Genomic DNA, 26,451 nt, shown 5'->3' with positions numbered 1-26,451 from the left:
TTAATCTCGAAAGAGCTAGAGCTATATGGCAGGGCCCCAGGTATTATAAAGCACCTCCAGTTAGGTACCAAAAGGAATTACAGAATCAAACACTCAAAAGGACCCATAAACTAGCTGAAATACCCCTCTCCTGCTTCACTTTACACAAAAGGAAACCGAAGTCCAAGGACTGGAAGACAATCTAGTCATACAATAAGGATGTAGGTCAGAAGAGAATCTAGGCAACCTTTCTTTGATTTGTTATAGAGACAGAGATGCAAACACTCTGCTCCAGGTACCACTGAAGCCTCTCTCTTTTGGCCCAGATTCAGACCCTTAGTACTCAAAAGTGCAAGGTCATCAGCAATGTACCACAGGGTCAGGCTTCATGCACCTTCCAGGCTTCGATGCTGGCTCTGTCAGTTGAGTGGTTTGGGGAAAGCCTTAGTTGCCTTTTGTGATGCCAAAAGACAGGACAGGGAGAGGCCCTGGATCTGCCAACCTTTCAATAACTCACTATGTGTCACATATCCAGAAACTTATTGAGTTTTTGTGAACTGGTTCATGTTTACAGTCTGTCCTAACTAACCTCGCAGAGGAAATTTGTTCTCTACTTATTTACTTGCAACTAAGTCAGACAGACAAGACTTAATTCTGATGATCATGAGCTCTAGAGATGAGAGGGATCTAGTCCAATGTCCTCATTTTAAAGAGGGACACTGAAGCCCAAAGAGACCGTGAACACCTTGGGTCACTGTGTAACAGAGCTATGATTCAAGTCCAGGCTGTTCACCTCTAAGCACACAAGGCCCGGGTAACCTGTCCCAGCAGGGCGGGAGCACCTCTCCTCCCACTCGGGCTCACCTGCTCATTGTCTTTCACAGTCACCCCAACAGGGATGTGAGAGGAGGCCATCTCATCCCACTGCCGGTTTACTGCCCGGTACAGAAACTCTTCTACTTCCCCTTCAGGAAGGATGTTGGGATCCCACAGCAGCTGGTCTTCTTTCTCATAGACTGAGGAAAGAACAGAGGGAAGGGACACATTGACAAGATGACAGCTCTTGTCCAATAAACCCTAAATAGGACAGGGGCCCAGGGGCAGAGGGGGCACAACAAGAACTTAAGGCTGCAAGGGCATTGTGCTGGAAAGTTTCAGATAATTTTCTTCCCCAATCGCAGCATAACTTCTAAGTGTTTCTAGCACTATTTATTTAGCAGAGATTGTTTGGACACTTCCCTTTACTAGCCTACGCCAAACCTCTACCATGGCTTACTACATATACCTCATCCTGACACTCAAGGCATCAGCCTGCTACCTCCCCCCCTTTCCAGACTGTGCAGTACACTAGAGGCAACTCAAATGCCATGCCATCCACCAAGCATGACAAACACACCCTGGACTGAATGGCCATCACGCTTTTGTTCCTGGTGTTCCACATGCTAGAACAGCTTCATATCCTGGGAAAGAGAGATCTGCAAGGGGCTATATACTTTATTCAATAGGAACAGGATAGGAAATATGAGGTAAGGAGGATGGCATGCAGACATGACATCAGATATTAAGATGTACTTTTTTGAAGAGATCCAAAGAATTGGGAAAGAGATACATGGTGGAAACAAAATAGGGAAACTTGGTAAACCAAACCAGAACCCAGTGCCCACATGCTGCTCTCAGTGTCTCCTTTTAAGTTCATCTGCCCAGGCCCTGCCAGGCCCTGCTGGCAGGGGAAGAAGTGAGTCACCTCTGTGGAACCCATATCCTGCCAGCCAACTTTTGCTGGCCCCTGCTGATCACCTACAGTCTCATGCTGGCAGGCAGATGGACAACCCTAATCCTCATATAGAGCAACTTGCTACTTCCAAAGCCAGATTGTCATTATCTCTAGGAAGATCTGACTGAAATCAACTTGGTGGGAGAAGAGATTCTGGGAGATAGTCTATTTTCAGATCTCTGGAACCCTAATGCCAACTCAAAGGTCACATTCCTTTGTGGCCTTTATACCTGAAGGGGAGAACAAGTGAGGCTTTCAGAAGCCAAGCTTACAGGGCAACTTCAGACCAAAGCAGAGGAAAAAGACATGGCCAAGCTACTGGCCCAGGAAGCAATGCTGAAAGGAAATCTCCTACCTTTCTTTTCCCCTCAGTAATCATAGAGATGAACAGATCTCAGAAGCTATCTAATTTAATTACCAAGCCTGGTAGTCACCCAATGGATTTTTAAAAGACTTCCAGTGAAGGGAAACACACTAATTCTTAAGCAGGGGTGTTCTAGGTTTGGCTCTCTAAATGGTTCTTGCCTAAGCAAGGCAAGTCTATTTGCCTCTTTCACAAAACAACACTTTACATACTTATTATGATATAATAGCCCCTATATCTTATCTTTTCTAGGTGAACTATCCCTAGCCAGTCTTCATATGCCATGTCCTTTGGATCCCTCTTGAGGGAGAAAATCCTTGCTACTGGAGAGTTGAGCAGAACCGGTAGGTCAGCAGCTCAAACATGCTCCTCAGAGAGAATGAGGCCCCAGCAATCCAGGGGCCCCTGCCTCGATTCTCAGACAGGTCCAGAGACTGGACGTTGGCTCTGGTGTTGAGCATACACCTCTCTACCACTTCTCTCTCTTTCTCATGAACTGATAATCAAATCCACATTATCTTTGATGCTGCAGAGGGTGTGGGACAACCTATAGCACTATGGCTCTACTTAGCATCACTGAAGCTCCCTAACCACCATTACAAACTCCCTGATGCTGCTCCAAGTCAGCCCCTGGGCCCTTCACTGTTCCACTGTACCCTGTGGAACTGCTGTTCTATTGTTAACCAACAGCACTTCCCAACAAACACCCCTCAGAAATGACTATATAGTGTTCATTTACTTATATGTTGCATGTGTTGTTCCCTCCAACATATGTTAAGTTCCTTGAGGGCAAGGAATAGTTCATGCTGTCTTTGCGGCTCCAGGTCAAGCCTGGAACACCGGTAGGTACCTAATAAATGCCTAAACTACATCAATCCTCTTCAGCTAATTAAGGCCCTTCTCAATGTGGTGCCTAGAAGAAAACTGGACCTACAAAATGTCCCAGATATGGCCTCACGCTGAGGATGAGGAGGGTCTCCTTTTGTCCACATCCAGCAGCACGAGCACTTCACGATATCCAAGCTAGCCCAAGATTTCTTCACCACTCTCCTTACTGCAGTCTAGACGTATACTAGCTCACAGGCACCACGACAGGTGAGGTTCCTGTGTACGCCAAGCCAGGCTCTCTCCATTTCAAATCCAGCAGTGTGAGTTTCTGCATCTCGGTGTAGGGAGTTAAGGTAGGGCAGTTCAGACTTGTTAGTTCCTCAGAGGATGGAGGCTAACTGGCACTTTGGAAAGCTTCAGAACCTCAGAGGTGCTGGAAGCACTAAGGAAGAAGAGAACCAAGCACACCGCCCTGCAGCCCAGGCTGGCTTCAATCTATGCAGAAGAGCACACTGCCACCCCTCGCCTTTCTTTTTGCCTTGAACCTGTAATGGTATCCATAAGAAAACTCTATGCCAATGAAGAAAAACAACTGCTCTGCTGCTTAGTCCAAGAGAAGGGATGACCTCTAAGGTCACAGAGTCAGCATCTGCCAGAGACAGAGCTTCCTGATTCCTCATCCAGCTTTCCATCCTCTATGCTATGTCGCCTCTCAATCTACCACGATGACATTTCATCCTATGAGATGCACCTCCGTGTTCTGGCCTGATGAGGTCTAGTTGTATGCTATATCACTGTGTGAACTGCAAAATTTGCTAAGCATGCTGTCTTCACACAAGTCAACTGATAAAAATGTTAAAAAAGCACAGGGCCAACCACACCTCCCTGCGGCCCTCCAGTAAAGACTTTTCCAAACAGACACTCTTCTACACTTGATTCCTCTCCATGTACTGTAGGGTTCAGCACATGGGCCTTTGTGAGGCCCTTCCCTCTATATCCTGTCCCTGGGCCTGTGCACCAGCTGTCCCCCCATGCCTGGAATGCTCTCCTTCCTCACTTCCACCTGCCAGCTTCCTTTCAAAATAGCTTGAATCTCACCTTCTGCATGAGCCTGCCCTCATGCCGTCCCTCCTACTGAGATGACCACCTATTTGCTCTGTATAGATCATGTATGTACAGAGCTGTTTGCATGCTGTCTCACAGCTCCATTAGAGTGTGCACACTCCATCAGAGTGTGAACTGCCTGAGGATAGGGATCATGTTTTTGCCTTTCCTTGCATCCCAGTGCTTAGTAGGATGTATGGCACATAGTAAGCCTTATTAATAAGATTGCTTATTGACTGACTAAAAAAAACTGCTTCCATCTGCATTCAGAGTCCATCAGTTCATTCTCTGGAGGTGGACACCATTTTTCACCCTAAGGCCTTCAGAAGTGTCTTAGATGTTCGTATTGAACAGAATAGCTAAGTGTTTTCCAAATTATCTTGATGCTACTGCTGTTATTGTATAGAATGTTCTGCTCACTTCACTTTGCAACAGTTCACACACACACACACACACACACACACACACACACATTTCCAGGTTTTTCCAAAACCATCCTGCTCATCATTTCTTATAGTACAACAGTATCCTATCACAATCATATACCACAACTTGTTTAGTCATTCCCTAACTGATGGGCATCTCCCCAATTTCCAATTCTTTGCCACCACAAAAAAAGCTGCTATAAATATTTTTGTACATGTGTCCCTTTCCTTTTGCTTTGATCTCTTTGAGATACAGACCTAGCAGTGGTATTGATGGGTTAAAAGGTATTTTTAGCCCTTTGGGCATAATTCCAAATTGCTCTTCAGAAAGGCTGGATCAGTTCACAACTCTGCCAACAATGCATTGGTACCTCAATGTATAATTTGCTCTGGATGAAACTATGCTGATCACTGCTTCCTTTTCTAGAGGTTCATTAAACATTCCTTTTATTAATTCCAAAATTCTGTTAAGAACTGAAATCTAAATAACTTGCCTATATTTGGAAAATTCGTTTACTTTCTCTTCTATCTTCCAGGAGGAAGACTAGTTTGTACTTTGAGCAGGTAACAGTTACTTGGCCATGGCAGAAAGAGAAACACCATCTATTCTATTTAGATCACTTTTCATTTTTCAATTAGAAAGTTCCTGCTTTCCATACTTCTGGCAGGGAGGTAACTCAGTATTTCTGGTCATTCTTGAGAGTAGTTCTCCTGGTGAAAAGTTATGGCAAACTGCTTGTAGCGGGCTTCATCTCCTGATTTGTCAATCTCTTCCTCACCCAGTAAGCACCTATCAGTCATATTTAACTTTCTTTCCTTTACCTTACTAAACTTTTACTTCTGTTCTTGCCAACTTCCTTTTCCACCCTAGTGACACAGTGTGATGAATTATAGCACTGGACTCGGAATTAGGAACAACTGGGCTCAAATCCTGCCTCAGACACTTGTAGTTATATGACCCTGGGCAAGTCATTTAGCCTGAGGCTCAGTTTCTTCATCTGTAAAATGGGACTGATAACAATGTTTACCTCACAGGGCTGTTGTATAATGTATGCAAAGCACTTTGCAAAATGAAAAATGCTTTATATTTTCCCTGTATTATGCATAGCACATATGCATAACATATAACAATAAATGGACTGAGATGTGCCAGTCTCCACTAATTCAACAATATTGTACCTATCTGTTCATCATCTAATGGATCAAAATAATGATACAGCAGTTCATCTTCATGTAAGTGTTCAACCTGCTAAGATATCCTGATGATGTGGGTTAAAAGACATTCATCCCCAGGGCGTAGAATCTTTATTCTATGCAGCTTAAGAAGAAAGAGATCCTTTGGGGGAAAAAAGCCTCAATGGGCACCCCATCTACCAAGACTGTTGTTCTTCTAGGTCTTCAACCTCAGATTTATAGATTCCTACTTTAAAACACTCTTATATCTAAAGACTGTTATCAAAAGAGCACATTAATTATGCCAGTAATCTGAAAAAAGAACAATACAGACCTCTACAACTTCAGAAACATTAAGTTTGCTAATAGACTTAAGAAATGTACCAAACCAAATTTTGATGGAGAAATCCAGAAAAAAAGTTAACACATCATTTGCCCCACTCACGTCAATAATGGAAAACAGGTCTGCTGACACTGGGGATGGGATCTAGCTGGAGCATGGCACTCCTGGAATACTCCAGTATCCAAGGAAAAGGCTATGCATGAGGGCAAGACCGATACAGAGCCCCATGATAGATAGGTTCAGGTGCCAATTGGCACGTCTGTCACTCACTCTCCAGTTTTGGGTCACAGATCTAGTACAGAGGACTGAAGACCTATGGTTGCAACCAGAGGTTGCATTCCCAAGTAGGAAGACCCTGTGCTGTCTACTAAGAAATGAGGAAGTTCAGAAGCAAGCTGCAGCAGAGCAGCTCAGACCTAGGAACAGAGCAAGATCTCATTCCCAGAGTCTAGCCCAGCCTGCAGAGGAATAACCAGAGCAGGAATCCCTGACCAAAGGAGACTCTACAATTCTATCACTGAAACAACAGAACTTTCAACTGGCTGAAAGTGGCTGAGTCCAGCGGCATCTACTGTTGCTCAGACCCAAACTCACAAACTTGCAGAGACCTCACCGGGGGCAGCAATCAGACTTTATTCAGTATCAGACCATTCTGGGAGCAATAAAGGCTTGCAGGTCCTCAGCCTGTCTTTGAATAGCACCCGAAGAAAAACAAAGCTTGGCAACAAACTCACCAAGAATTCCTGGAAAAGATGAATCGGGAGTTGAAAAGAAAGAATTAAAAAATATTTTTGTCAATGAAATGAGAGCACTTGAAGAAAAAATGGAAAAGAAATAACAGATAAGGAAGAAAGAATTGGAAAGGAAGTTAACAGCTTAGCATAAGAGATGCAAAACCTGGGCCAAGCAATAAACTCCTTGAAAATTAAAATGAAACAAACAGGAGTCAAATGACTCCAGGAGACAAGATAAGTAAGAAATACTGAAACAGTCAAAAGACTGGGGAAAAAAAAAAAAGAAAAATTATAAGGTATCACAGTAAAAACAGAGGAGAAAAAGATCTAGGAATCACTGAATGCCATGACCAAAAAAAGAGCTTAGATATATTATTTTGAGAAATCTTAAAAAAGAAAACTGCCCATATATCTTACAACAAGATATTGGGCAAATCAGGAATAGAAAGAATCCACTGGTCACTTCCTGAAATAAATCCTCAAATGAAAACTCCCAGGAATGTCACAACCAAAATCTAGAGCTTCTAGGTCAAAGAAAAAAACATTTGTGCAAGCAGCCAGAAAGAAAAAATCAAGTACCTAGGAGTCAGATTCTGGATCACACATGATTTAGCAGTCACCACTAAAAGAAATAGAGCTTGGAAGAAGATATTCCAGAATGCAAAAGATAATGGATTATAACCAAGAATAATTTACCTAGAAAAACTGAGCAAACCTAAGAGACTCTCAAGTGTCTAAGGGGAAAAAAATAAACTTTCTATGAAATAAAGGACTTCCAAACATTCCTGATGAAAAGACCAGAACTGGGCAGCAACTTTCAAGTTCAAATACAGGAGCTGAGAAACATATAAAGGTAAACAGGTATGGACAATGATAAGGAACTAAACAAGTATAAACATCTTATCAAGGGTTATTAGGAGTCTCATTAGACAAGGCCTGGGAGTAGTTCTATAATATCTTGAATATCTTAAGAATGAAAACAAAGGGGAGAAACTGGGGGGAGGAAGGGAAAGGAAGGTTATCTCACATAATCAGGATTTGAAAGTAAAATCTACAGAAACAAGGAGAAAGGGCTAAGGGGAGTGAGTAGCTGACACTTCAACCTCACTGTCAAATGAACTAGTCAAAAGAAGGAAGGATACACACACACACACACACACACACACACACACACACACACACCCATAATATTTGGGTACAGAAATACATTTCACTCAACGGGAAAATAGGAAGGAAAGGGAAACTAGAGAGACAGCAGATTAAGAGGACTAGTCCTAAACAAGACAAACTGAGGATACACAAAAATACAGCTCTTTTTGAAGTAAGAAAGAAGTCTAGGGGGTGCCCATCAATTATGCAATGGCTGAGCAAGATGTGGTATATAACTGTGACAAAACATTATGACTCAAGAAATGAGGAAGAGGATGAAACCAAAGAAATCTGGGAAAACTTGTATGAACTGATGCAAAGTAAAGTGAGCAGAAACAGGAATAATTTTTACAATGACAGTAATACGGTAAATACAAACTTTATAAGAATTGGGAATTCTGATTAGGAGAATGACCAGTCACAGTTCTAGAGGACTAATGATGAAATACCCACCTGCTGATAAAGAGGCAAGGGACACAAAAAGGAGAATGAGAGACATTTCGGCAGGTGAGGAGGGTGAATGTGGCCAGGGGGGGGGGGGGGGCAGGGGAGATGCATGGAATGGAGTCAAGATAGCATAGAGGTAACATTCTTATCTTAATTACTCTACAATGACTAGAAAGCAGGCTAGACCAAATTCTCACTGGGAAAGCAAAGAAAAAGTCACAGTGAGTCATTCCTCCAGTCCAGGGCAGCTTAGGAAAACAGAGAGTACAATGAACATTGAGGTGGAGGAGGGCTAGGGGTACAGCAACAGGCAGCAGTGGCAGAGAGCAGTCTAGTGCTCAGGAATAGTAACGGGATTGAACATCTGGACCAAAAAAGATCCCAAGGAATTTAAGTACTTGTAGAGGGAACAGGAATGTGTGCCATCTAGTAGTTTGCTGCCCATTACCTAGGTCTTGGTCACAGTTCCTGGACACAGAGGAGCAGTTGAGATCACAAGAGCTGTGTACAAGCAAGGAACAAGTTCTGAAAAGTTGATTGTGGGCTCAGAGCCCAAGAGCAAAGTAGGGATTCAGTTATGAATGCACAGAAAAATAACCAGAGCAGAAGATGAAAACCAAAGGGGAGCCAAGTAATTCAGCAGCTCTGAGCCTAAAGACCTCCCAGCAGGCTAACAGTGACTGAGCCCAAAAGTGATCTACTGAACCCTAAACACACACAATACAAAAGACCCAAACCTGGGTCTGGAACTCATAGAGCTTTGACAAGGAAGGCAGTCAACAGATTTCCTCAGATCATACCGCTTTGGAAGCACTGAAAACATTAGAGGCCCCCACACAGAGCTGTGATGTGGCCAATGGGGAGATTTGTTTTGATTGACTCTAGATGTTTGCAACAGGTTTTTGCTTTTCTTTAGCTAGCTCTTAACTGAGAAGAAGGAGGGTCAGAAAGATTTTTTTGCTGATCAAAAAAAATTAATTAAAAAAAAAACAGTCTAAATGTCTTGTGTTATTAATGCCAACAGAACTAACTAAATCCTGTTCTAAATCATCAGAAGAACTTATTGTTAGGCGAAATCTCTGGGGACTATAGATTTGATTTAGTTATTATGATCTCAAGTTGATCCAGGTTAAATTGTTTATGCTGAAAAATCAGCATACATCATAGAAGTTCTAGAAAAATGCCAACTGGCACTTAGAAGTGCCAGTCGAGCACAATCCCATGTTAAAACAATTCCCCATAGATATATGTTGCTGGGATGTTTGGGATAACAGCAATGAACAGCACAGGAGTTGTGGGGCCACAGCAGGAAAACCCTGACTTGTTTTCCCCCTTTGTTACATCTATCCACCCTGAATGATAAAATCTCCTGCCTGTTAGATGATACCCCCGGCTATCATATGCAAACAACATGAAGTTATGAACTGGTTGTTCAAAATTATTCCCAGACTCTAATCCTTGGGTCAAACAGGTAATGGAGTCTTGCCCCACAGATCATACATGACACCTCAGCTTACAAGTCAATCCTGCACAAATGCAATGTTATAACAACATACCACTATCTCCCTCTCCCAGTACATTCCTCATTGCAGTAGACACTTCAAATGCCTTAGGATATTTCAGGGTCACTATCTCCTTAAATCCACAGTAAGTAGCTCTCAGTTCCCAGATTTTGTCCATACCAGAGCTAAAGTGATCCCCTAAACTCAAGCATTCAGGTGATGGGGTATGAAGGCTATTAAAGTAAAATAGTAGGTAAACCTGAGTCCCATCGGCTAGCAGGAACTCTAAGAATCTGTCTCAATTTAAGAGTACCCTTGTTCAAGGCTTCCCTCAAAACCATACTTTATACTTCAGACTTAAAAACTATACTTTAATGGTCCTCTATGTTTCTGTCATTTGTATTCTTTGGTGGTATTTCTCCTACAAAATAAAAATAGCTTACATAGGGGCAGCTAGGTGGTGCAGTGAATAGAGCACCGGCCCTGGAGTCAGGAGGACTTGAATTCAAATCTGACCTCAGACACTTAACACTCACTAGCCATGTGATCTTGGGTAAGTCAGTTAACCCCAACTGCGCTCCACAAAGCCGAAAAAAAAAAAGCTTACATAAAAAAACCCATACGCCATACTTTTGGGTGGAGGGCACAAGGAGGAAGGTTACTCAGGAGATAAACATGCCACCCATACAAAACAATTTAAAGGAAGGAAATTAGCATTCATATAATACCTACTATGTGCCAGGTACTGTGCTAAGCACTTTACAAATATTATCTCATTTCATCCTCATGACATATCTGAGACATGCGTGCTATGATTTTCCCCATTTTACAAGTTAGGAAACTGAGGCAAACAGGGTTAAATGATTTGTCCAGGGTAAGTCTCTGAGACCAGATCTGAGTTCAGGCCCACCACCTTTCTCTACTGTGCCACTCTGGATATTAATTTATTTAAATTTTCTTTTGTAAGCCCAACAGTGCACTTAAGGATACCTTAACTACAAGGTAAACCGAAAAACCTATAAAGGCAAGAAAAACACCTCAATGCCCACCATGAGGATCTTCTAAGACATAAAATCTGCAAATATTTGTGGTCCTGTTGTTTTTCAGTTGTGTCCAGCTCTCTGTGACCCCACTTGGGGTTTTCTTGGCAGATATAGGAGTGTTTTGCCATTTCTTTCTCCAGCTCATTTTATAGATGAGGAAACTGAAGCAAACAGGGTCAGGTGACTTGCCCAGGGTCACACAGCTGGTTAAGCTTCTGAGGCCAGATTTGAACTTAGGAAGATGAGAAGCAAATATACAGCCTGAGTTTTTCCATTGACAGGTTCACCAAGTATATATTGTAATTGTTTGCTAGTTTGTGAGTTGAATCTTTTCCTTGCAACTACTACAAAAGTTTTAAAAGAATTTACACCCAGATAATCAGGTATCCCTTTTTACCAGTAGTGACAGTTACCCATTACCCATAACAAATGGTAACGAAAATTTCAAGGCCTGAGAGATTTTGTAGAATTCTCATAGCATTCCCATATTATCTTGAGTCTGCACAGGGCAACAGAATAACAAAATGGAATTCTTAAGAACCTAGCTAATATCTCTGTTCCTCCTTCTTTCCTGCTCACTAAAGGGCACAGAAAACCTGGTCTAACAGCAAACCTAAGAGACTCTCTCACTGCATGAATACTCCAGTTACTCCCATGCCAAAGAGATCTCCAATTAACTGACAAGATTATGCTAACCATAGTCAGGAGCTAATGAAATAGATTATATCTCATTTATCAGTAGCTATAAGAAGTTCTAACTACCGGGTAAGCTTGGCAGCAACCTCCAACCAGAATTCTAGTTCTATACTATGGCCCCATCTACAGAAAAAAGCTTCTTAGCCCCACTGCAAGAGTCTGCCCTATGTCTTGTGAACCACTAATATTTTGTTTGCTGCCAGAATCGTCAAGTCTGAGTGAATACCAGATCTGAACAAACACCCATCACACAACTGCAGGGATGGACGTCTTTGCCCCACTAGAATCAATGGAAAAAGAATCAGAGTAAGTGTACTAGCCTCCTTTCATATCATAAACCATACACAGGATCCATGCAGGCTGCATGTTCAATTAGAAAACCACACATTAACATTAACTGTATTCTTTTCTATTTTTATTTGTGTAATATTTCCCAAGTACATTTTAATCAGGGTCAGGCTATGTATCTGACATTTCTGAACTAGGCCCTGCCCCCAATCTTCTGACTTAGGCATCTCATCCCAGATCTCCAACTATACCCAAGGGTTAATTCCTAAACCCATGGTCTTTTTAGTTTTTCCTGGTCCTACTGATCTTTAAGTATATGACTTGAACTGTCATCCTGTGGCTGCTCTCCTGCCTCCTACTCTGAGAATCCTCAGTGTTAATTCTATTCCTGGGGCTAGTGGGGGTTGATATCAATGAGTAACACTAAGAGGAGAGCTTCCAAGGGCAGAAGGCAGAAGTAAAGAGAGAGACATTCTTCTGGAATGAATGACTCCCATACTGAAGCAAGTCTCCTATAATCTGTCACTCTGAAGAGGGACTCCCATATGAAAACATTAAAGTAGGCACACCCAACTCTAGTGTTTTTATTTTGGTTCTTCTCCAATTTCCCTGCTATGCTGGTCATGGAGTAAAATAAAGTTGCTTTATGATCCTCCCCAAGGTCAATAACAAATTTGTAAGCCTCTATACAACTGCTAAGATTTGGTGCAGACCTGGAAGGACTGTCTTCCATTTTTTTTTTTGCTTCCTACACTGTTACTTATTAGTCTGAAATTGTATTCAGTTTACTCAGCCAATGGCATAGTGTTAGCTCTCAAATGATCCCTTCCATGGCCTGTACAAACAAAAAAGCTTCTTTGCTCCAACTTGTGAACTATGGCCCCTGAGTCATAATAAGCGCTCCACTGGGGACCCTGAACAGCTGGTGAGCAGCACAGGCAGGATCCACTCTTCCGGGCTCAGTTCTTCTTGGATAGATCTCTTCACGGCACCTCTGATGACACAGACTCCTTGCTTCCATACCACTCCACTAATTCTATTCACTTTCTAGCAAGTCCACCTCCACCATAAGGTTCTCCCTCCCCAGCCTTAAACTAACTCTGGACTCTTTAACTTTTCCCTTATAAATTCTTACTGTACAATACAGCCTGTGCCATACCTTCTAAGTGCCTGTACCTATGGGTATTCATTTTGTTTGGGGGGTTTTTTTTGGAGGGGGGAAGGCAGGGCAATTGGGGTTAAGTGACTTGCCCAAGGTCACACAGCTAGGGTTTTTTTTTGTGTGTGTTAAGTGTCTTAGGCTGTATTTGAACCCAGGTCTTCCTGACTCCAGGTTTAATGTTATATCTACTAGCTGCCTATGAAGGCATTCATTCATTCACTCATTCAAATGTTAAGTACTTACTGTGTACAGAGCACTGTTTAGGCATTAGGGAAGTCACAAAGATATGATGATGAAATTTACAGCGTATATACTTCAGAAATATTTGTTGAATGAACAGATTTGCAGACTTATGGATGTATCTTGTCTACCCTCAGATGGGGCAGACAAGGGAAAATTTCATCTTTCTTCCTTGGCTTTCCCATTTTATAATCTCACTGTGGTTCAAAGGCCTCCAAAACCTTATTGCTTACCTTTTTCATTGTGTCTGTTTAAGTGGAAGACAGGAATAATAGCCTGATACTGAGGTCCAATCATGATCTCCTGAAAAGTCAATATGCCACAAGAATTACCCACAATAACAGGGCACAATGGGGCCTTCATGGGGCTCCCAGCATGCAGATGGTCTGGGTATCTATTTCCCAAGCATCCTGTTTGCTTTTTCCACAAGTGTATGCAGGTCAGTTCCCTTTGAGGGTCCTCTCAGGCGTGTATCTTTGTTGGTTCCTGCCTTGGTTACCCGCCCAGCATTATCCAAATGGCTTGGGTAGAAGAAACTATCCTTTTTCTGAGGATAATCAAACACTTGATGTTCTATCTATCATTTTCACTATTTTACAGAGGAGGGAGGAAACAGACTCAATGAAATAGACTTTCTGAGGTGATATAATCTCTAAGTGGTAGAACCAGGTTTAAATCCCCTTTCCCTTATGCTAAGCTCCCATGTTCGCCCACAAACCAATTCTCAGAAATTCTGGGGAGGGTCTGCTGATGTGGCCTGGGGTTCTCTTAGGCCCCCATCCCACCTCAAAGTGTTCGTTCTCAAAGAGCCCTCCATGGATCACTCACTTTCTTACACTCGTTGGAGGGCAGAGAGTCTTCTTCTGAGTCAGATGAAGAAGAAAAACAAGCCTCTTTGTCTTCATCAGCAAGGAAATGTGCTTTGGGAAGAGGAAAACAGTAACACATGGGCAGTTATGACTTGGCTTGTAGCATTACTCTACTCTATACTATGGATGGGGCCATAAATAATAAAGAATGGTAGCTCACACCTCTGGAAACAAAGGGCTTTACATATTTTTCTACACTGTGAGTTTGGGAGTGCAAGAATGATTTTCCTCATTTTATTCATGAGAACTAAGGTTTTAAGACGGCAAATGATTTGCCCAAGAATACAAAGCTAAATGGGAGACTCAGAAGACCTGAATTTCCGTGGCCAATGCTCTTTCCATCAAGTCCTAAACCTCTGTCTGTCAAGGAGGGGGTGGGGGAATGGAATGTAGAAGGGGAGAGCAAGGGAGAGAGGGAGAGTGTGTGTGAGACAGAAAGCGAGGGAGGGAAAGCGAGACACACACGCAATGTAAGTAGCTGCACTGGATTCTAATTTATGTGATTCTGACCTGGGGAGAAAGGAAACCAAGGTATATAAGCAACATTCCTTGGAAAGGACCAAGGTACAGGGGTTCTCCCCATCTACTGTCCCACACCTTGATTCACCCCAAAAAGAGGCTCAAATTGGTGGGCAGAACTGAAGTTCAACTCCTAGCATGTACATCTGTTTGCGTGAAGCTGTGCTCTACCTTTGACATTTATCAAAACTCTCACTGACACCAGTAATAAAAAACCTACAGCTGGCCTGGTTGGGGAACAGGTCCGATGCATCATGGGAAGTGACAGATGGTGTCAGGTCATCAGCTGATGACTGTGTCTCCTCCTCTTCTTCCCCTGAAAGCAAATCCTTCGCTATTTGTTCCTTTTAACAAGAAAGTGAAAAACATTTTTTTTTTTTCAAACAGAGGTCCAGAATGAAGCAAATGTTTTCCCCAGGTACTATAACGCTTAGGGCCCACCCCCAACCCCCACCCCCAATCTCATTAACTCCCACCAGGGAATTCCCTTCAAGACAGTCCCACAAATGGGCCTCCTGGATAATCTCCTCTGCATCCCTGGATCTCCCCTGGATCCAACTACCTGAGGTCCACAGGTCATGATGTTCTATGAAAATCTCTGTGTTCCTCTTTCCTTAACCAATCTTCCTTCTGGCCTCACTTCTTATCTAACATTCCCCAGGGTCAGGGCAAATTTTATCAGTTAATCAATCTAAACCAGACTTGCGACTGACACTCACCCAAGGTGAGAGTTTATGCTGAAAATATTAGCAAGAAACAGACTTGTTAATTTTACAAGTTTACATTGTGAATAGGATTTACAAGGTTAGTCAAAACAAAAAACTGCATTGATATGAAGAAAAAGTCAACCTAGTTTTCACACAGTTTATCATCTTTCCAAGTGATCTGTCTCTGTTCTGCAGTTCCCCTTTACCTTATCCAGGGTCATATCTGGGAGGTTGGGGGCAATGTCATTTCCCTCACTCTCTTGCTCCGAAATTGGATCTGATGCTTCATAGCCATAGAGTGCAAGCAGTTCTTCAAATGGCATGTCGCTGCTCTGAGGGAGAAGATGACAAAGCATCACCAAGGGAGCCTGGTGGGCCCAAGACCAAAGACCTATGAGCTTTGCTCATGAGCTGGGATTTAAGAGGAAAATCCAGGATTAAGAAACCTGCTACTAAGGTGAGTTGGACACATGCAGACAATCAGGTACATTTATCCCAACTCTCCCTTATTCTTCAGGGGACATCTCCTTCAGGAACATTCCTTAAAACATCAATCCTCAGTGATCAGTATGTACTTTGAATAATACACAAGTGAGTGCTTTGTTACACTGTTTTATTGTCTAATTGTTTCACAGTATATGCATTCTTTCTCAAATGAGACCAAGATCCTCAAGAATATGGACCTGCACTCAACTCTACCAACACTTGGTAGGCCTTCAACAGACATCTTTTGAATTTTACTTTCTAACTCCCCAAGAGCTTTCTATGTTGGATGTGCCACATCTTGATACAGCTGAGCTAAGCACTAAGAGATATAACAGATTAGAAGTTGGCTACCTTAGGTTTGCACCTCAGCTGTTACTTATGAGCAGTATGAACTTAGGCAAAGCACGTAACTGCTCTGGGCCTCAATTTCCTCATGTGTCAGATAGGAATAATAAATCCCCATCCTGCTTAGCCCAGGGATGCAGAAAGATATTGGAGCACTTTGAAACAGTAAAATGTACAAATACAAGCTGTAACATATGTTACACAAACTAAAGTTTTTAATGCACATTGTAACAGGAGATGACGGGGGTGGAATAGACCAAATTTTTCACTCCTGTAACTTCATGTTTTTATATATTTCCATGGGCCTTATTTCCTCCTCAGAAATGATTAGAGGAATAAGGGAGGTGGGGAGAGGAAAGAAGTCAAAATGGTCACAAAAGGCTGAATGAAAAAGGTTTTGTTGAACCCAATTTAAAGAAACCTTGGGGCATGGGGAGAAAGGACATATAAAATGTCCTCCCGGCTCAGCCTTATTTGTTCTATTAGCCCAGCAGCCTATCTTTAAAAATGACACCAAGGATTGTTTGGAGAAGGGCATGGGCTGTCTATAAAGTCAATTTCCAAGATTCTAGGACTATGCTCCACGGTCTTTGTAGGGATTGGGTCCTAGTATCTTTTGGAAAGGGGATAGGGTGTCAGCTTCCTGAACAACCCCCACCCCACCCTCAATGGCTCAGAAGGCTACCTTTTTCCAGAAAAGTTGTGGTTAAGATTCTAGGAACACTAAAAGGAAGCAGCTCTGGAGAGGGGTCTGGGATTCCAATCATTCATGGTACTAGCCTATTGCCCCAAGGCATTTTGGTAGGGTGAACTGAGTCTTTTATCTTCAGGGCAGGATACTAGAAATCTGGTCAATTCCCCAAGGACTCTTTTCACAAGAGAATATCTTATTTCCCCTGGAAAAGAACCAAGTGAAGATTTCAATTGTTGATAGTTTTTCACTCTCATTCCCAGGTACTGAAAACAAGCCTGGGAATTCCAAATTGGATTATGTTGTCCTCACCCCCAGAGTGAAGAGGTGAGGCTACTGGGATGGATTAGAGGCTGCCCAAGATAGATTTTTCCTAGCCTGTCCTGATCCATCATTGTATACCTGAGATGTGTTGAAGCTTTTCTCCAGTTCTTCTAGTGACTTTTCTTTGTCCTGTGTTTCACCTTCCTGTTCTTCTTGGATACCGTAGTTTTGGGACAAGATCTCTGACAGGTTGAAACGGTGGTCATCAGAGGCCATGGACACGACTGTAGGGGATACCAATATAAGTAAGTTTCCCTGACTCGCAGGATAGCTGTTCAATGGAGTAATGTACCTGCTTCACCCATCCCCAACTCTGTCTTTTGCCATCCTACCTATCCTTTAAAAGGTCAAGCTCAAATGTAGCCTCCCCTCATGAAGTAGTCTCTGATCCCTCAGTTGGAAGTGATTCCTTCATCATTTCATTTCATAGTAATTTATACTTTTCTCATGTACTTGTTCTAATCTGAATGTCTGGTATCTGTCCTATTAAACTGAAGTTCCCTAAGGCAAGGGACCATGTCTTACTTATCTTTATATGTTCCCCTAGAGCCACATAAGAGGTCCTTAATGTATATTCTTTGAATTTAATTCTAGCATATCAACATGAATGACTACTAGCTTTTCTAGTATTAGGTACTAAGAAAGATGGGAAAAACTGAAATCATTAAGGCAACTGAGAGTCTTAGAAATATGTTGGAATAACACAGAAACATTATTTTTATGAATAACTTCATTTTGGACAGACTGCCTGCCAGCCTCTTCCTTAACCAACACTATCCCCCAGAAAGGCCAATCTAGGCCCCAGTCTTGTCCACACTGCCTTACTTTAGCTCAAGCAATCTTCAAGTTGAGCTCTATAATGCCACTTGCTACTGAACAGATTTGCATAAACCACAGATCAAATCAATCATTTAAGGGTTGGACCTAACCCATGAAAGAGGTTTGACTCTTATCCCTTGACATCAGTCTTAAAAAGGGCTGTCAACTACACTATAAGGCTTTTGCCATCATGTTTCGTAACTTGAGTTGAAAACACCTTATAACCAGGCTCCCCTTTTGCCCCCTTGTTTGGTCAAGCCATGGGGCCAAAGAAAGCTGTTTGCCAGTAAAGAGCAAAGAATCTGGAACAAAACCCAGTATTCTTCTCTGCCCTATGTTCTCACCGGCCTAGGAGGGAGAAGCAAGGGGTGGGTGGATCCTGCCTGAGCCCTGGGCAGTCTCCACTTACCAGCTTGTCCCAAAACAAACAAACAAACAGCAATGAAATTAGGGACCCAGCTGCCAGGTGACAAATGGAGGGGGTGACTGGCCTCAGCCTTGGCAGTCAAGTGCCAGGGTGCCCGTGCCCGTGGCTGGAAGCAGAGAAGAAAGCCATGAAAACTTGAGGGCAAATACCTGCTGCTGTCTGCAGGCTGGGCTCCCCGGGGCATAGGCTGTGAGCTGGGTAGGAGACCACCCGCGGGCTCTGCCTCCCCGCCGAGGCCTATGGAAGGAAACAGACACCAATGGATCACATGATGGTCTGCCAGAAATTGTTCCCTACTTCCTCATGCCCCATTCCTGCCCAGAGACTTCTTGACAATCATATTCCACCTCCCTCATTTCCCCTCTCACCATTTACTTTGAACTCTGGGAAAATTGTTGCCAGACTGTGAAGTCTAAATGAACCCAAAGCTTCAGTGACTTGGTCAGGGAAACTTTAGGAATGTGACTGCAATGGTGACTCAGCCATCGAAGGGACAAAAGTCAGAAAGTACATTTCCACAAGTGTACTAGCAGCCCAACTATAGCACAAGGACCTCATCATGCCATGGGATCACATTAGGGGGGAGATGACCTTAATCCTTAACATGCAGACTTTCTGGCCTATCAGAAACTAAACCATCCTAGGCTGGACCCAGGAAGAAACCTGCCTTTTATACCAAGGGCCATACAACAGAAAGGGCAAGAGATGCTAAACTATTTAAAGAAAAGGAAGGCTTTTTGGTACTTAACTCTCTTCTACCATATTTCACCCCCCAATTTTTTTTCCAGTCCAAAAATTGGTTTATAACCTTTCACCAAGTAATCATCGCACAGTATAATTCTCTTCCTCATGCTGCTTAAAAGGTAAGCAGAGCAGCAATGTATTCACCAGTGGCATATGCACATTATGCATTTATCTCTCCCGTACTGCGAAGCTGAGAGCCTAGAATTCTCAGCACACATACACTGTCAGCATACTTCCAGAAAGCCCACTTGCATGGTTTGCTTAGAACGCTGCAGTACTAACCCAGTGAAGAGCTGGTGTAAGTCATGTGATATGGCAAGACTTGCATCTTCCCCCTGCTAGCTAAACTGTACAGTTCTTCTGCCAACAATACAGTTTAGTAATAAATGATTTTTAAATAACAGTCACATTTTTTAAAAGCTTCATATAATGGTCCCCCAAAATTTGCTATAAAACTGGCAATGATTATGCGGGTGAAATCAGGTATGTAATCAACTTCCAGCGGGGAGGGAGAAGAAGAAAAGAAGAAAGGATTTATTAAGCACCTATTATGTGCCAGACACTGTGCTAAGCACTTTATAAATATCATCTATATTTGATCCTCATAGCAAATCTGCATGGTAGATATTATTATTCCATTTTACAGAAGATGAAACTGAGGTATGTAGTAGTGAAGTGAGTTGCCATGGATTACACAACTACTGTCTTGAAGATGGATTTTAATTCAGGTTTTACTGAGTCCAGGCTCAATGCTCTCTCTACTATACCTCCTAGATTCCTCTATAAGCCTCTCATGAAAAATAACACCAGTCATATCCACTATCCACTGAGAATGAGAGGGTTTGACATCAGACAAGTTATTTCATCTTCTCCCTAACTTTTCCTATATAGTCTCTGCTGTAAAACCAGCCTCTTCAGTGATTCTGGTTCCATACATGCTAACCCTTTCCCCCCCCAATGTCCCCCAATCAGAATTTTTCAGAACCTTGGAACTGATTCCAACAATGTTATCACTGCCCAAAATTGCCTTGGGAGCTGTTTTCAAGGCCTGCTTTTTCATCTTCTGAATATTTTCAATGCTGGCAAATCTTTGTTTTGCAAGCAAATACGGATTTTAGAAATAATTTCATTTGGAACTAAATCTAGACAACAAAGCAGAAAGAGCTAAGGATGTGTCTATGTTGTACAAAAATAAAGAGGGCACAGATTTAAGAGCTGGGGGAATCTCAGAGGTTAAGTGATTTGACCGCGTTCACAGGGCTAGCATATCAAATGAGATGAACAGGGGTCTTCCTCAATCCCAAGTCTAGAACCATACCATCACTCTAAAATATTTCTCTTGGAGACTGGAAGAAACAAGCCATAAAAGAGTAAAGTCAGATGACCTTCTCAGCTCTACCACTGACTTACTCTATTGGCAACATAACTTAACCTATCCTTACAAAGTACAATATAAATGTTAAGTCAATGTTGTGCAAATTATAAATGGAAATAGAATGAAAGCACTTAGGTTTTTGGGAACTCCTTAGGTGGTTATAATAAAGACCTTATGAGCTTCCCATTTTTCGTTAAAATAAAAGATTTAAAGAATAATTTCAGGATCCTTTAGAACAATCATAGAATCTCTAGTTTCCCTCCAAGCTCAGCTCAATGCTTTCTCCTACATGAAGCTTTCCCAAAGTCCTCAGTAGCACCCCCCCCAATACTTTTACATTTACACAATCCTTATATACGTTTGTTTTCACCCACTGAATTTAAGTCCCTTGAGGCCAAGTGTTAGCTCATTTTTGTCTCTGAACTGCCAATGCCTAGCAAACTGAAGGTTCTTAATAATAAATGTTTGCTGATGAATTGATATCTTAGACAAAAGTCACAAGACTGATTTTGCTGGAGCTTCTAGACTGGCTGTGAAAGCAGTTCCAGATGTGATTTAAGTAATGGCAGCTAACTTGTGCCAGGGTACCAGTGGCTTTAAATGGCCAACTCACCTTTAGGGAACAACATTCTTACTTGGTTCAGAATTTATGGGAAATAATCTTTATTCTAAGTACTCTGGGAAGCAATCAACTGCCTTTGTGAACCCAAGGGTCACCACAGCCTGGAGGTTGGTTTTATGACAACAACAAAAGAAAAATCCAATTTAAGATAACTCCTGGATTTAAGCCTTCAACAAGCATTTATTTAGCCTTTCAGATGTGTCAGGTAAACACTGGGTACTGGTAGAGCTTAGCCAAAGCCTGCTTTCAGGATGTACCTTCTTTCTCTAAGCCATCTCACTTTACCAAGGTTTCCCATGTAGGGTTCCTATACAATCCTGTGTTCTCTATGATAGCTGCTACAGCTTCTTTCCCCTGGGAAAAGAAAAGTCCTGTCTGCTTCAAGGCCTCAGTTCCTCTTCAATGTCTCTTTTTAGGGGCTGGGGTCAAGTAGTATCTTTGTAACCTTGACATTGTAACCATGAATATTCTATTAACACTTGGGTGTGGATCAAGAGCAGAAAAGAAGAGCCAGGTTGTCTGGGATACCCACAAAGTGGCATAGCTCATGGAAATAGAGTACATGGTAATGCTGAATTCCTTTATCACTGACTTGGGTTACAGGGACATAATTAAGACCCTAAAAAGTCTTGGTGTAGTTGTTTTAAAAGCCTTTCACAACACGTGGGAAGTCAGATCTCGTACCATATTATGTTTCCTAATCAGATCTTGTCTCCTCAATCAGAGTAGGGATCACGTCTTGTGTTTTTCTTGCATCCCTACATCCCTCCCTGCCTCCCAAGCCTCTATCTAGCACAGCCAGCATGAAGAAAGAACCCAAACACTTGTTGACTGAAAAAATTGAAGAGGACTGGGCAAGGCAAAGAGGTACAAAATGTTGGCAAAGAGAACAAAGATTCCCCACCCCCCATGGTTGAACCTTCTCTGATTCAAACATGCTTTAATAACAGGGCAAAGCTGTTGCTCTCGATGAATTGTCTGCTGATGGTCTCTGATGTAAATCACTTTAATTTTCCCATGAAGCTGACAGTACTGCCCTGCCCAGCTAGTAAAACTGATGAAGACGCTTCCAATAGCAGATGGATTTATGGCCATTTCTAGGACTAGAAAGCCAGGGAATATAGCTTGTCACTGGTAGTGCTCAAAGCCTTGATGCTCTCCTCCTAGTAAAACTGAGCTGTTCCAGAGAATCACTGGCAGAAAGGCCCACTCTGGCACACTGGGCAGAAGGGTCTGGTGGAAACTATCCTTCATAGAGCTCTGACTAGGAATCAACCATACTCTTGTGTTATTGGCCATTAGATAAAACAACCATCCACTGCTATGGAGATCACTTTTCAAAATCATCCCTCGGTCATCTAAACACCAACTAGATTTTCAGGAAGATTACACATAATCCAAAGTGGCTGCTAGTAACTAAGTGACAATATTCCTGATAGATCCTTTTTTCGCAAATATCAAGTGGTAACCCCGGACCATTTTTTTTTTTTAAATAAAATAGTCAAGAGGCAGTTACCGTAGGTGGTGCAGTGAATAAAGCACTGGCCCTGGAGTCAGGAAGACCTGAGTTCAAATCCTGCCTCAGATACTTGCTACACCTCATATACACTTGATATACTCAGATACACTTACTAGCTGTGTGATCTTGGGCAACTCAATCCCAACTGCCTTGCCTTCCTCCCTCTATAAAAAAAAAATAGTCAAGAGATGATGAGGCTATAGTTATAATTCCTTCAGGAACTGGTTTACACTAACTGATCTATACCCATTAGGCCAAGGCTTAGGCACCTTTTAGCTCCAAGCTTCAACTGCACGATGACTTCAATAGATAGGAAGAAGAGAAAGCAAAGAAAGCAGCACTCAAAATCCTCAAGTACCTTCCTGGCCAAAGAATAAATCTAAACTCATTAGATGGCCATCTTCAATCTAAATACATCCTATCTCTGTGGCCTTATCTTTCTCCTCTCTCCTGTCCCAGTTTGGCTGGAGCACAGTGTACTACTGTTTGTACCCAGGCATATCCCTAAATTTCTTGTTTCTCTACATTTTCTCATGTTTTCCTTTTCTTGGGAGGTCTTCCCTGGGCTTCTAAGTCACCTACCAAAATCCTCACCATTTCTTCTTCAAGGCCCAGCTCAAATTAAACTTCCTCCTTGAAGTCCTCCCTGAACCTCCCAAGTGAAAATATCTGCCATCTCTGAATCCCCACAGTACTCTGTAATACTATTAATAAGAAATGCTAATATTTAGCCTCTGCTACATACCGGTTGTGTGAATCTGGGCAAGTTAACCCAACCCTTCTGTATTCTCTAGGTGACTAAGATTTAAAATGGAAGTAAAAGTGCAACTTGTATTAATAGAAGGAGTTCCCTACACCAAAGAAGTCACAGATTTGGTCTCTATCCCTTTAAGGATTATGAGTTCCTCCAAGACATTTCTTCTCACAGAAGAAAATGGACAAGACATGGATAGGTTGCAATCTGTATCTCTGAAGGGGACTTCCAAATCAATGAGATCACAAATTCATTTGAGTGTTTTTAGGTTTATGAAGCCATTTCTGCATAATGATCCTGGAAGGCAGGAGGTACAATTATCATGACCCCCACCACATGGATGAGGAAACTTACATTCAAGTTGAAGTTAAAGATAATAGTAATATCCACTAGCATTTATATAGCTCAAAGTACTTTACTTTATTTGATCTTCACAACAACTCTAGGAGGCAAGAGCTACTATTATCTCCATTTTTCAGCAGTTAAGTGACTTACCCAGGCCCACACAGCTAGTTTGTGTCTGAGATTAGATTTGAACTCGAGTTTTCCTGACTCCAGGTCAAGAATTTTATCCAATGAACCTGCTTTCCTGGACGCCTGAGTCAGGGCTAGAACCCAAGTGCCTGTACTCTAAGCCCAGAGTTCTTTTGGCTACATCACACTGCCTTCTCTCAGGTCTTTAAAGAGTGAAGAGTACTGGGTTTTAAGCCTCTTAATATTCAAGACCCTACACAATCTAGTCCAGGCCTTCGTGTCTCACACATACCCTACCTTCCACATACTCTAAATTCCAGTGAAACTGAATTATTCTTAATCCTGTGTACTGGTCTTCATTCTCCCACCTCTCCACACTATCTCCTTTCACTTCAGTCGTCTCCTACCTTCAAAGCCTCACTGAGGTGCCATCTCTCAAATGAAACCTTACCTTTTCTGAAACCTTCTCTATCAACCCTTAAAGTAATCTTTCCCTCAAAATTTTCACAACATTTTACCTGGCTCTCTGGCACTCATTTCACAATGTCCTTCTCTATTACCGTGTTTCCCTGATAATAAGACACTGTCTTATTAAATTTTTTGGACAGAAAAACACCAGAGGGCTTATTTTCAGGGGAGGGCTTATTTTAATGAACATTGACAGCAATTTTAATAAACAGGTAAATGTGAACAAAAAAATGTACCAGCAAGCAAATCACTGGGGAAGAACAGGATGACGCCCTCACTGCTGCAGCTCTGATTGGATGCAGCTTGGAGCGCGGCGTGCGTTTCATGGGGGGGTGGGGGGAAAGACGGTGCATACAGAGGGTACCGTAATGTAGCCAGGGGATCACCTTCACTGCAGTAGCAATCTCAATAGGGCTTATTTTCGGGGGAGGGCTTATTTTAGAGGAATCTTACACAGTAAGGGGAGGGTTTATTTTCAGGATAGGTCTTATTATCGGGGAAACATGGTAGATTTTAAGTTTCTTGAGAGCAAAGTACAGCTGTGTAGAAGCTACTTTGTATCCTTAGCGACTGGCATATAGTAGATGCTTAAAGCTTGATGAATGGAAACTTGAATGAATTAATGTGGTGAAGGATCCAGAAGCAGAGCAGGCGGTCACCAGAAATTATGCACGATTGCCTCAGTGGCTCTGGTACAACAAAATGCCCACCCCAAATCAGTTTATTACATTCTCCTCTATTGAAGTTAATGACTTCAATCTGTACCAGACCTTCAATAGATCCCTATCCTCCAGGTTTTACCAAGAAAGTAACCCAGACCCTGAGCAATACTTAATGTCACTGCAGGGCATAAAGCCCCTGTTACCCAGATAGCTTTAATACAACAGCACGTTAACCACTGAGTGTTTAGGAATAATATTGCTACTTGAACTGCTGATCTCTATCACCATCCAGGGTCCCCAGAACACCCACTTCTCTGGTGAAAAAGAAACAGTAAGACAAAGTGGAAAGGGGGGGGGGGTAAGCGGATTCGGCTTCTAGACCTAGTCCCAGCCTCTCTGACTCAGTAGGAACTTTGGCCATCGCTTCCCTCCTCTAAAGGCTTTTTCCAGCATTGCCCTTTTTTTAGGATCTCAGATCCAAAAAGCCCTCTTTCTTTCCTTTCCCCTACTCCCGTATTTGCTGTAAAGCCTTACCTAGGTCCCAGGTGCAAGTGTAAACGGCCTATGCAAAAGTTTCTTAACCACCCCGAGGGTGGAGGAGGAACCCAAGCACCTCCGCTGCAGCAAAGCGCAAAGCTCCCAGATCTAGGAAGCCACCGCGCTCGCGCAACCCGCAGAGAGTAATGCAGGGCCGCAAACGTTGCCGGCTCACCCCCACCCGGTGCAACTCCTCCGCAAAACCCCGGGAGAGCTCCGCCCAGCCCCGCCGCACCCGGCCAATGGACGGCCTAGCTGAACCCTGGGCAAGCACTCCTTCAGCGGCGCAAACAGCGCGGGGAGCGCTCAGCAAAGTTTGCAAACGCGCTGCGACGCTAAGATGCGCGAAGCATCACCCGGAGAGCCGCGGTGCCAGAGATGGAAAGGTGGTGGGGGGGACGCTGTGAGGGGGGAGACGAAGATCCTAGCGATTCCCGGGCCCCCCCCACCCCCCCCCCCCCCCCCCGCTCCGGTTCCATAGGGACGCTAACCTTCGGCGCACCAACAGCTAGCTCCGCAAAGTTTGCAAGCGCCCGGGTAGGCGCGCACCGCCCCCTCTTCTCCTCCAGCTCCCCTAGCACTAGCGCGCGGCCCACCCCCCTCCCATTCCCCGCCCCAACCCCGCCCCCCCCCCCCCCTCCCCACCCGGCCGCCCGCAGCCGCCCCGCTCCTCCGCCCCCCCTCCAGCCCAGTAGAGCGGAGGCCAGCCGCCGCACATGCGCACCCCGGCCCGCGGCTCACTATTGCGCCGCCGCGGAGCTCGGCCCGTGGCTCGCTATGTGGCAGCCGGGGGCGGTGGGCGGTTGGCGGTTGGGGGGGGGGGGGGGGGGGGGGGGGGGGGGGGGGCGGGGGGGGGGG

The 26,451-nt window shown here is 43.3% G+C and overlaps 1 protein-coding gene and 1 long non-coding RNA gene across 4 annotated transcripts in view; one reads left to right on the top strand and one right to left on the bottom strand.

The window, feature by feature from the left end:
* MIER2 (MIER family member 2) overlaps window positions 1-26,451 on the bottom strand; it is a 33,309-nt gene that overhangs the window by 6,395 nt on the left and 463 nt on the right. For 2 of the 3 annotated variants that reach the window (XM_069103054.1, XM_069103102.1), the window contains exons 2-8: window positions 18,588-18,675; window positions 17,271-17,416; window positions 15,553-15,678; window positions 14,860-14,983; window positions 14,080-14,171; window positions 13,485-13,554; window positions 844-995 (exon numbers count right to left, since the gene is read on the bottom strand). In XM_069103054.1, the coding sequence (XP_068959155.1) occupies window positions 844-995; window positions 13,485-13,554; window positions 14,080-14,171; window positions 14,860-14,983; window positions 15,553-15,678; window positions 17,271-17,416; window positions 18,588-18,675 (798 nt within the window). The remainder of the gene's footprint in view (window positions 1-843; window positions 996-13,484; window positions 13,555-14,079; window positions 14,172-14,859; window positions 14,984-15,552; window positions 15,679-17,270; window positions 17,417-18,587; window positions 18,676-26,451) is intronic. The other variant, XM_069103194.1, reaches the window with a different exon arrangement.
* LOC138173413 (uncharacterized) overlaps window positions 25,600-26,451 on the top strand; it is a 7,728-nt gene continuing 6,876 nt past the window's right edge. Inside the window, exon 1 of the long non-coding RNA XR_011171405.1 lies at window positions 25,600-25,979. This is a non-coding gene — a long non-coding RNA (uncharacterized lncRNA). The remainder of the gene's footprint in view (window positions 25,980-26,451) is intronic.

This window comes from Petaurus breviceps, unplaced genomic scaffold (assembly GCF_028583685.1).
Source record: "Petaurus breviceps papuanus isolate PSGF00001 unplaced genomic scaffold, PetGlider_PUasm1.0 103, whole genome shotgun sequence".
NCBI classification, from domain to species: Eukaryota; Metazoa; Chordata; class Mammalia; order Diprotodontia; family Petauridae; genus Petaurus; species Petaurus breviceps.
The sequence above is the reverse complement of the archived record's forward strand: the minus strand, read 5'-3'. Positions and strand labels throughout refer to the sequence as shown.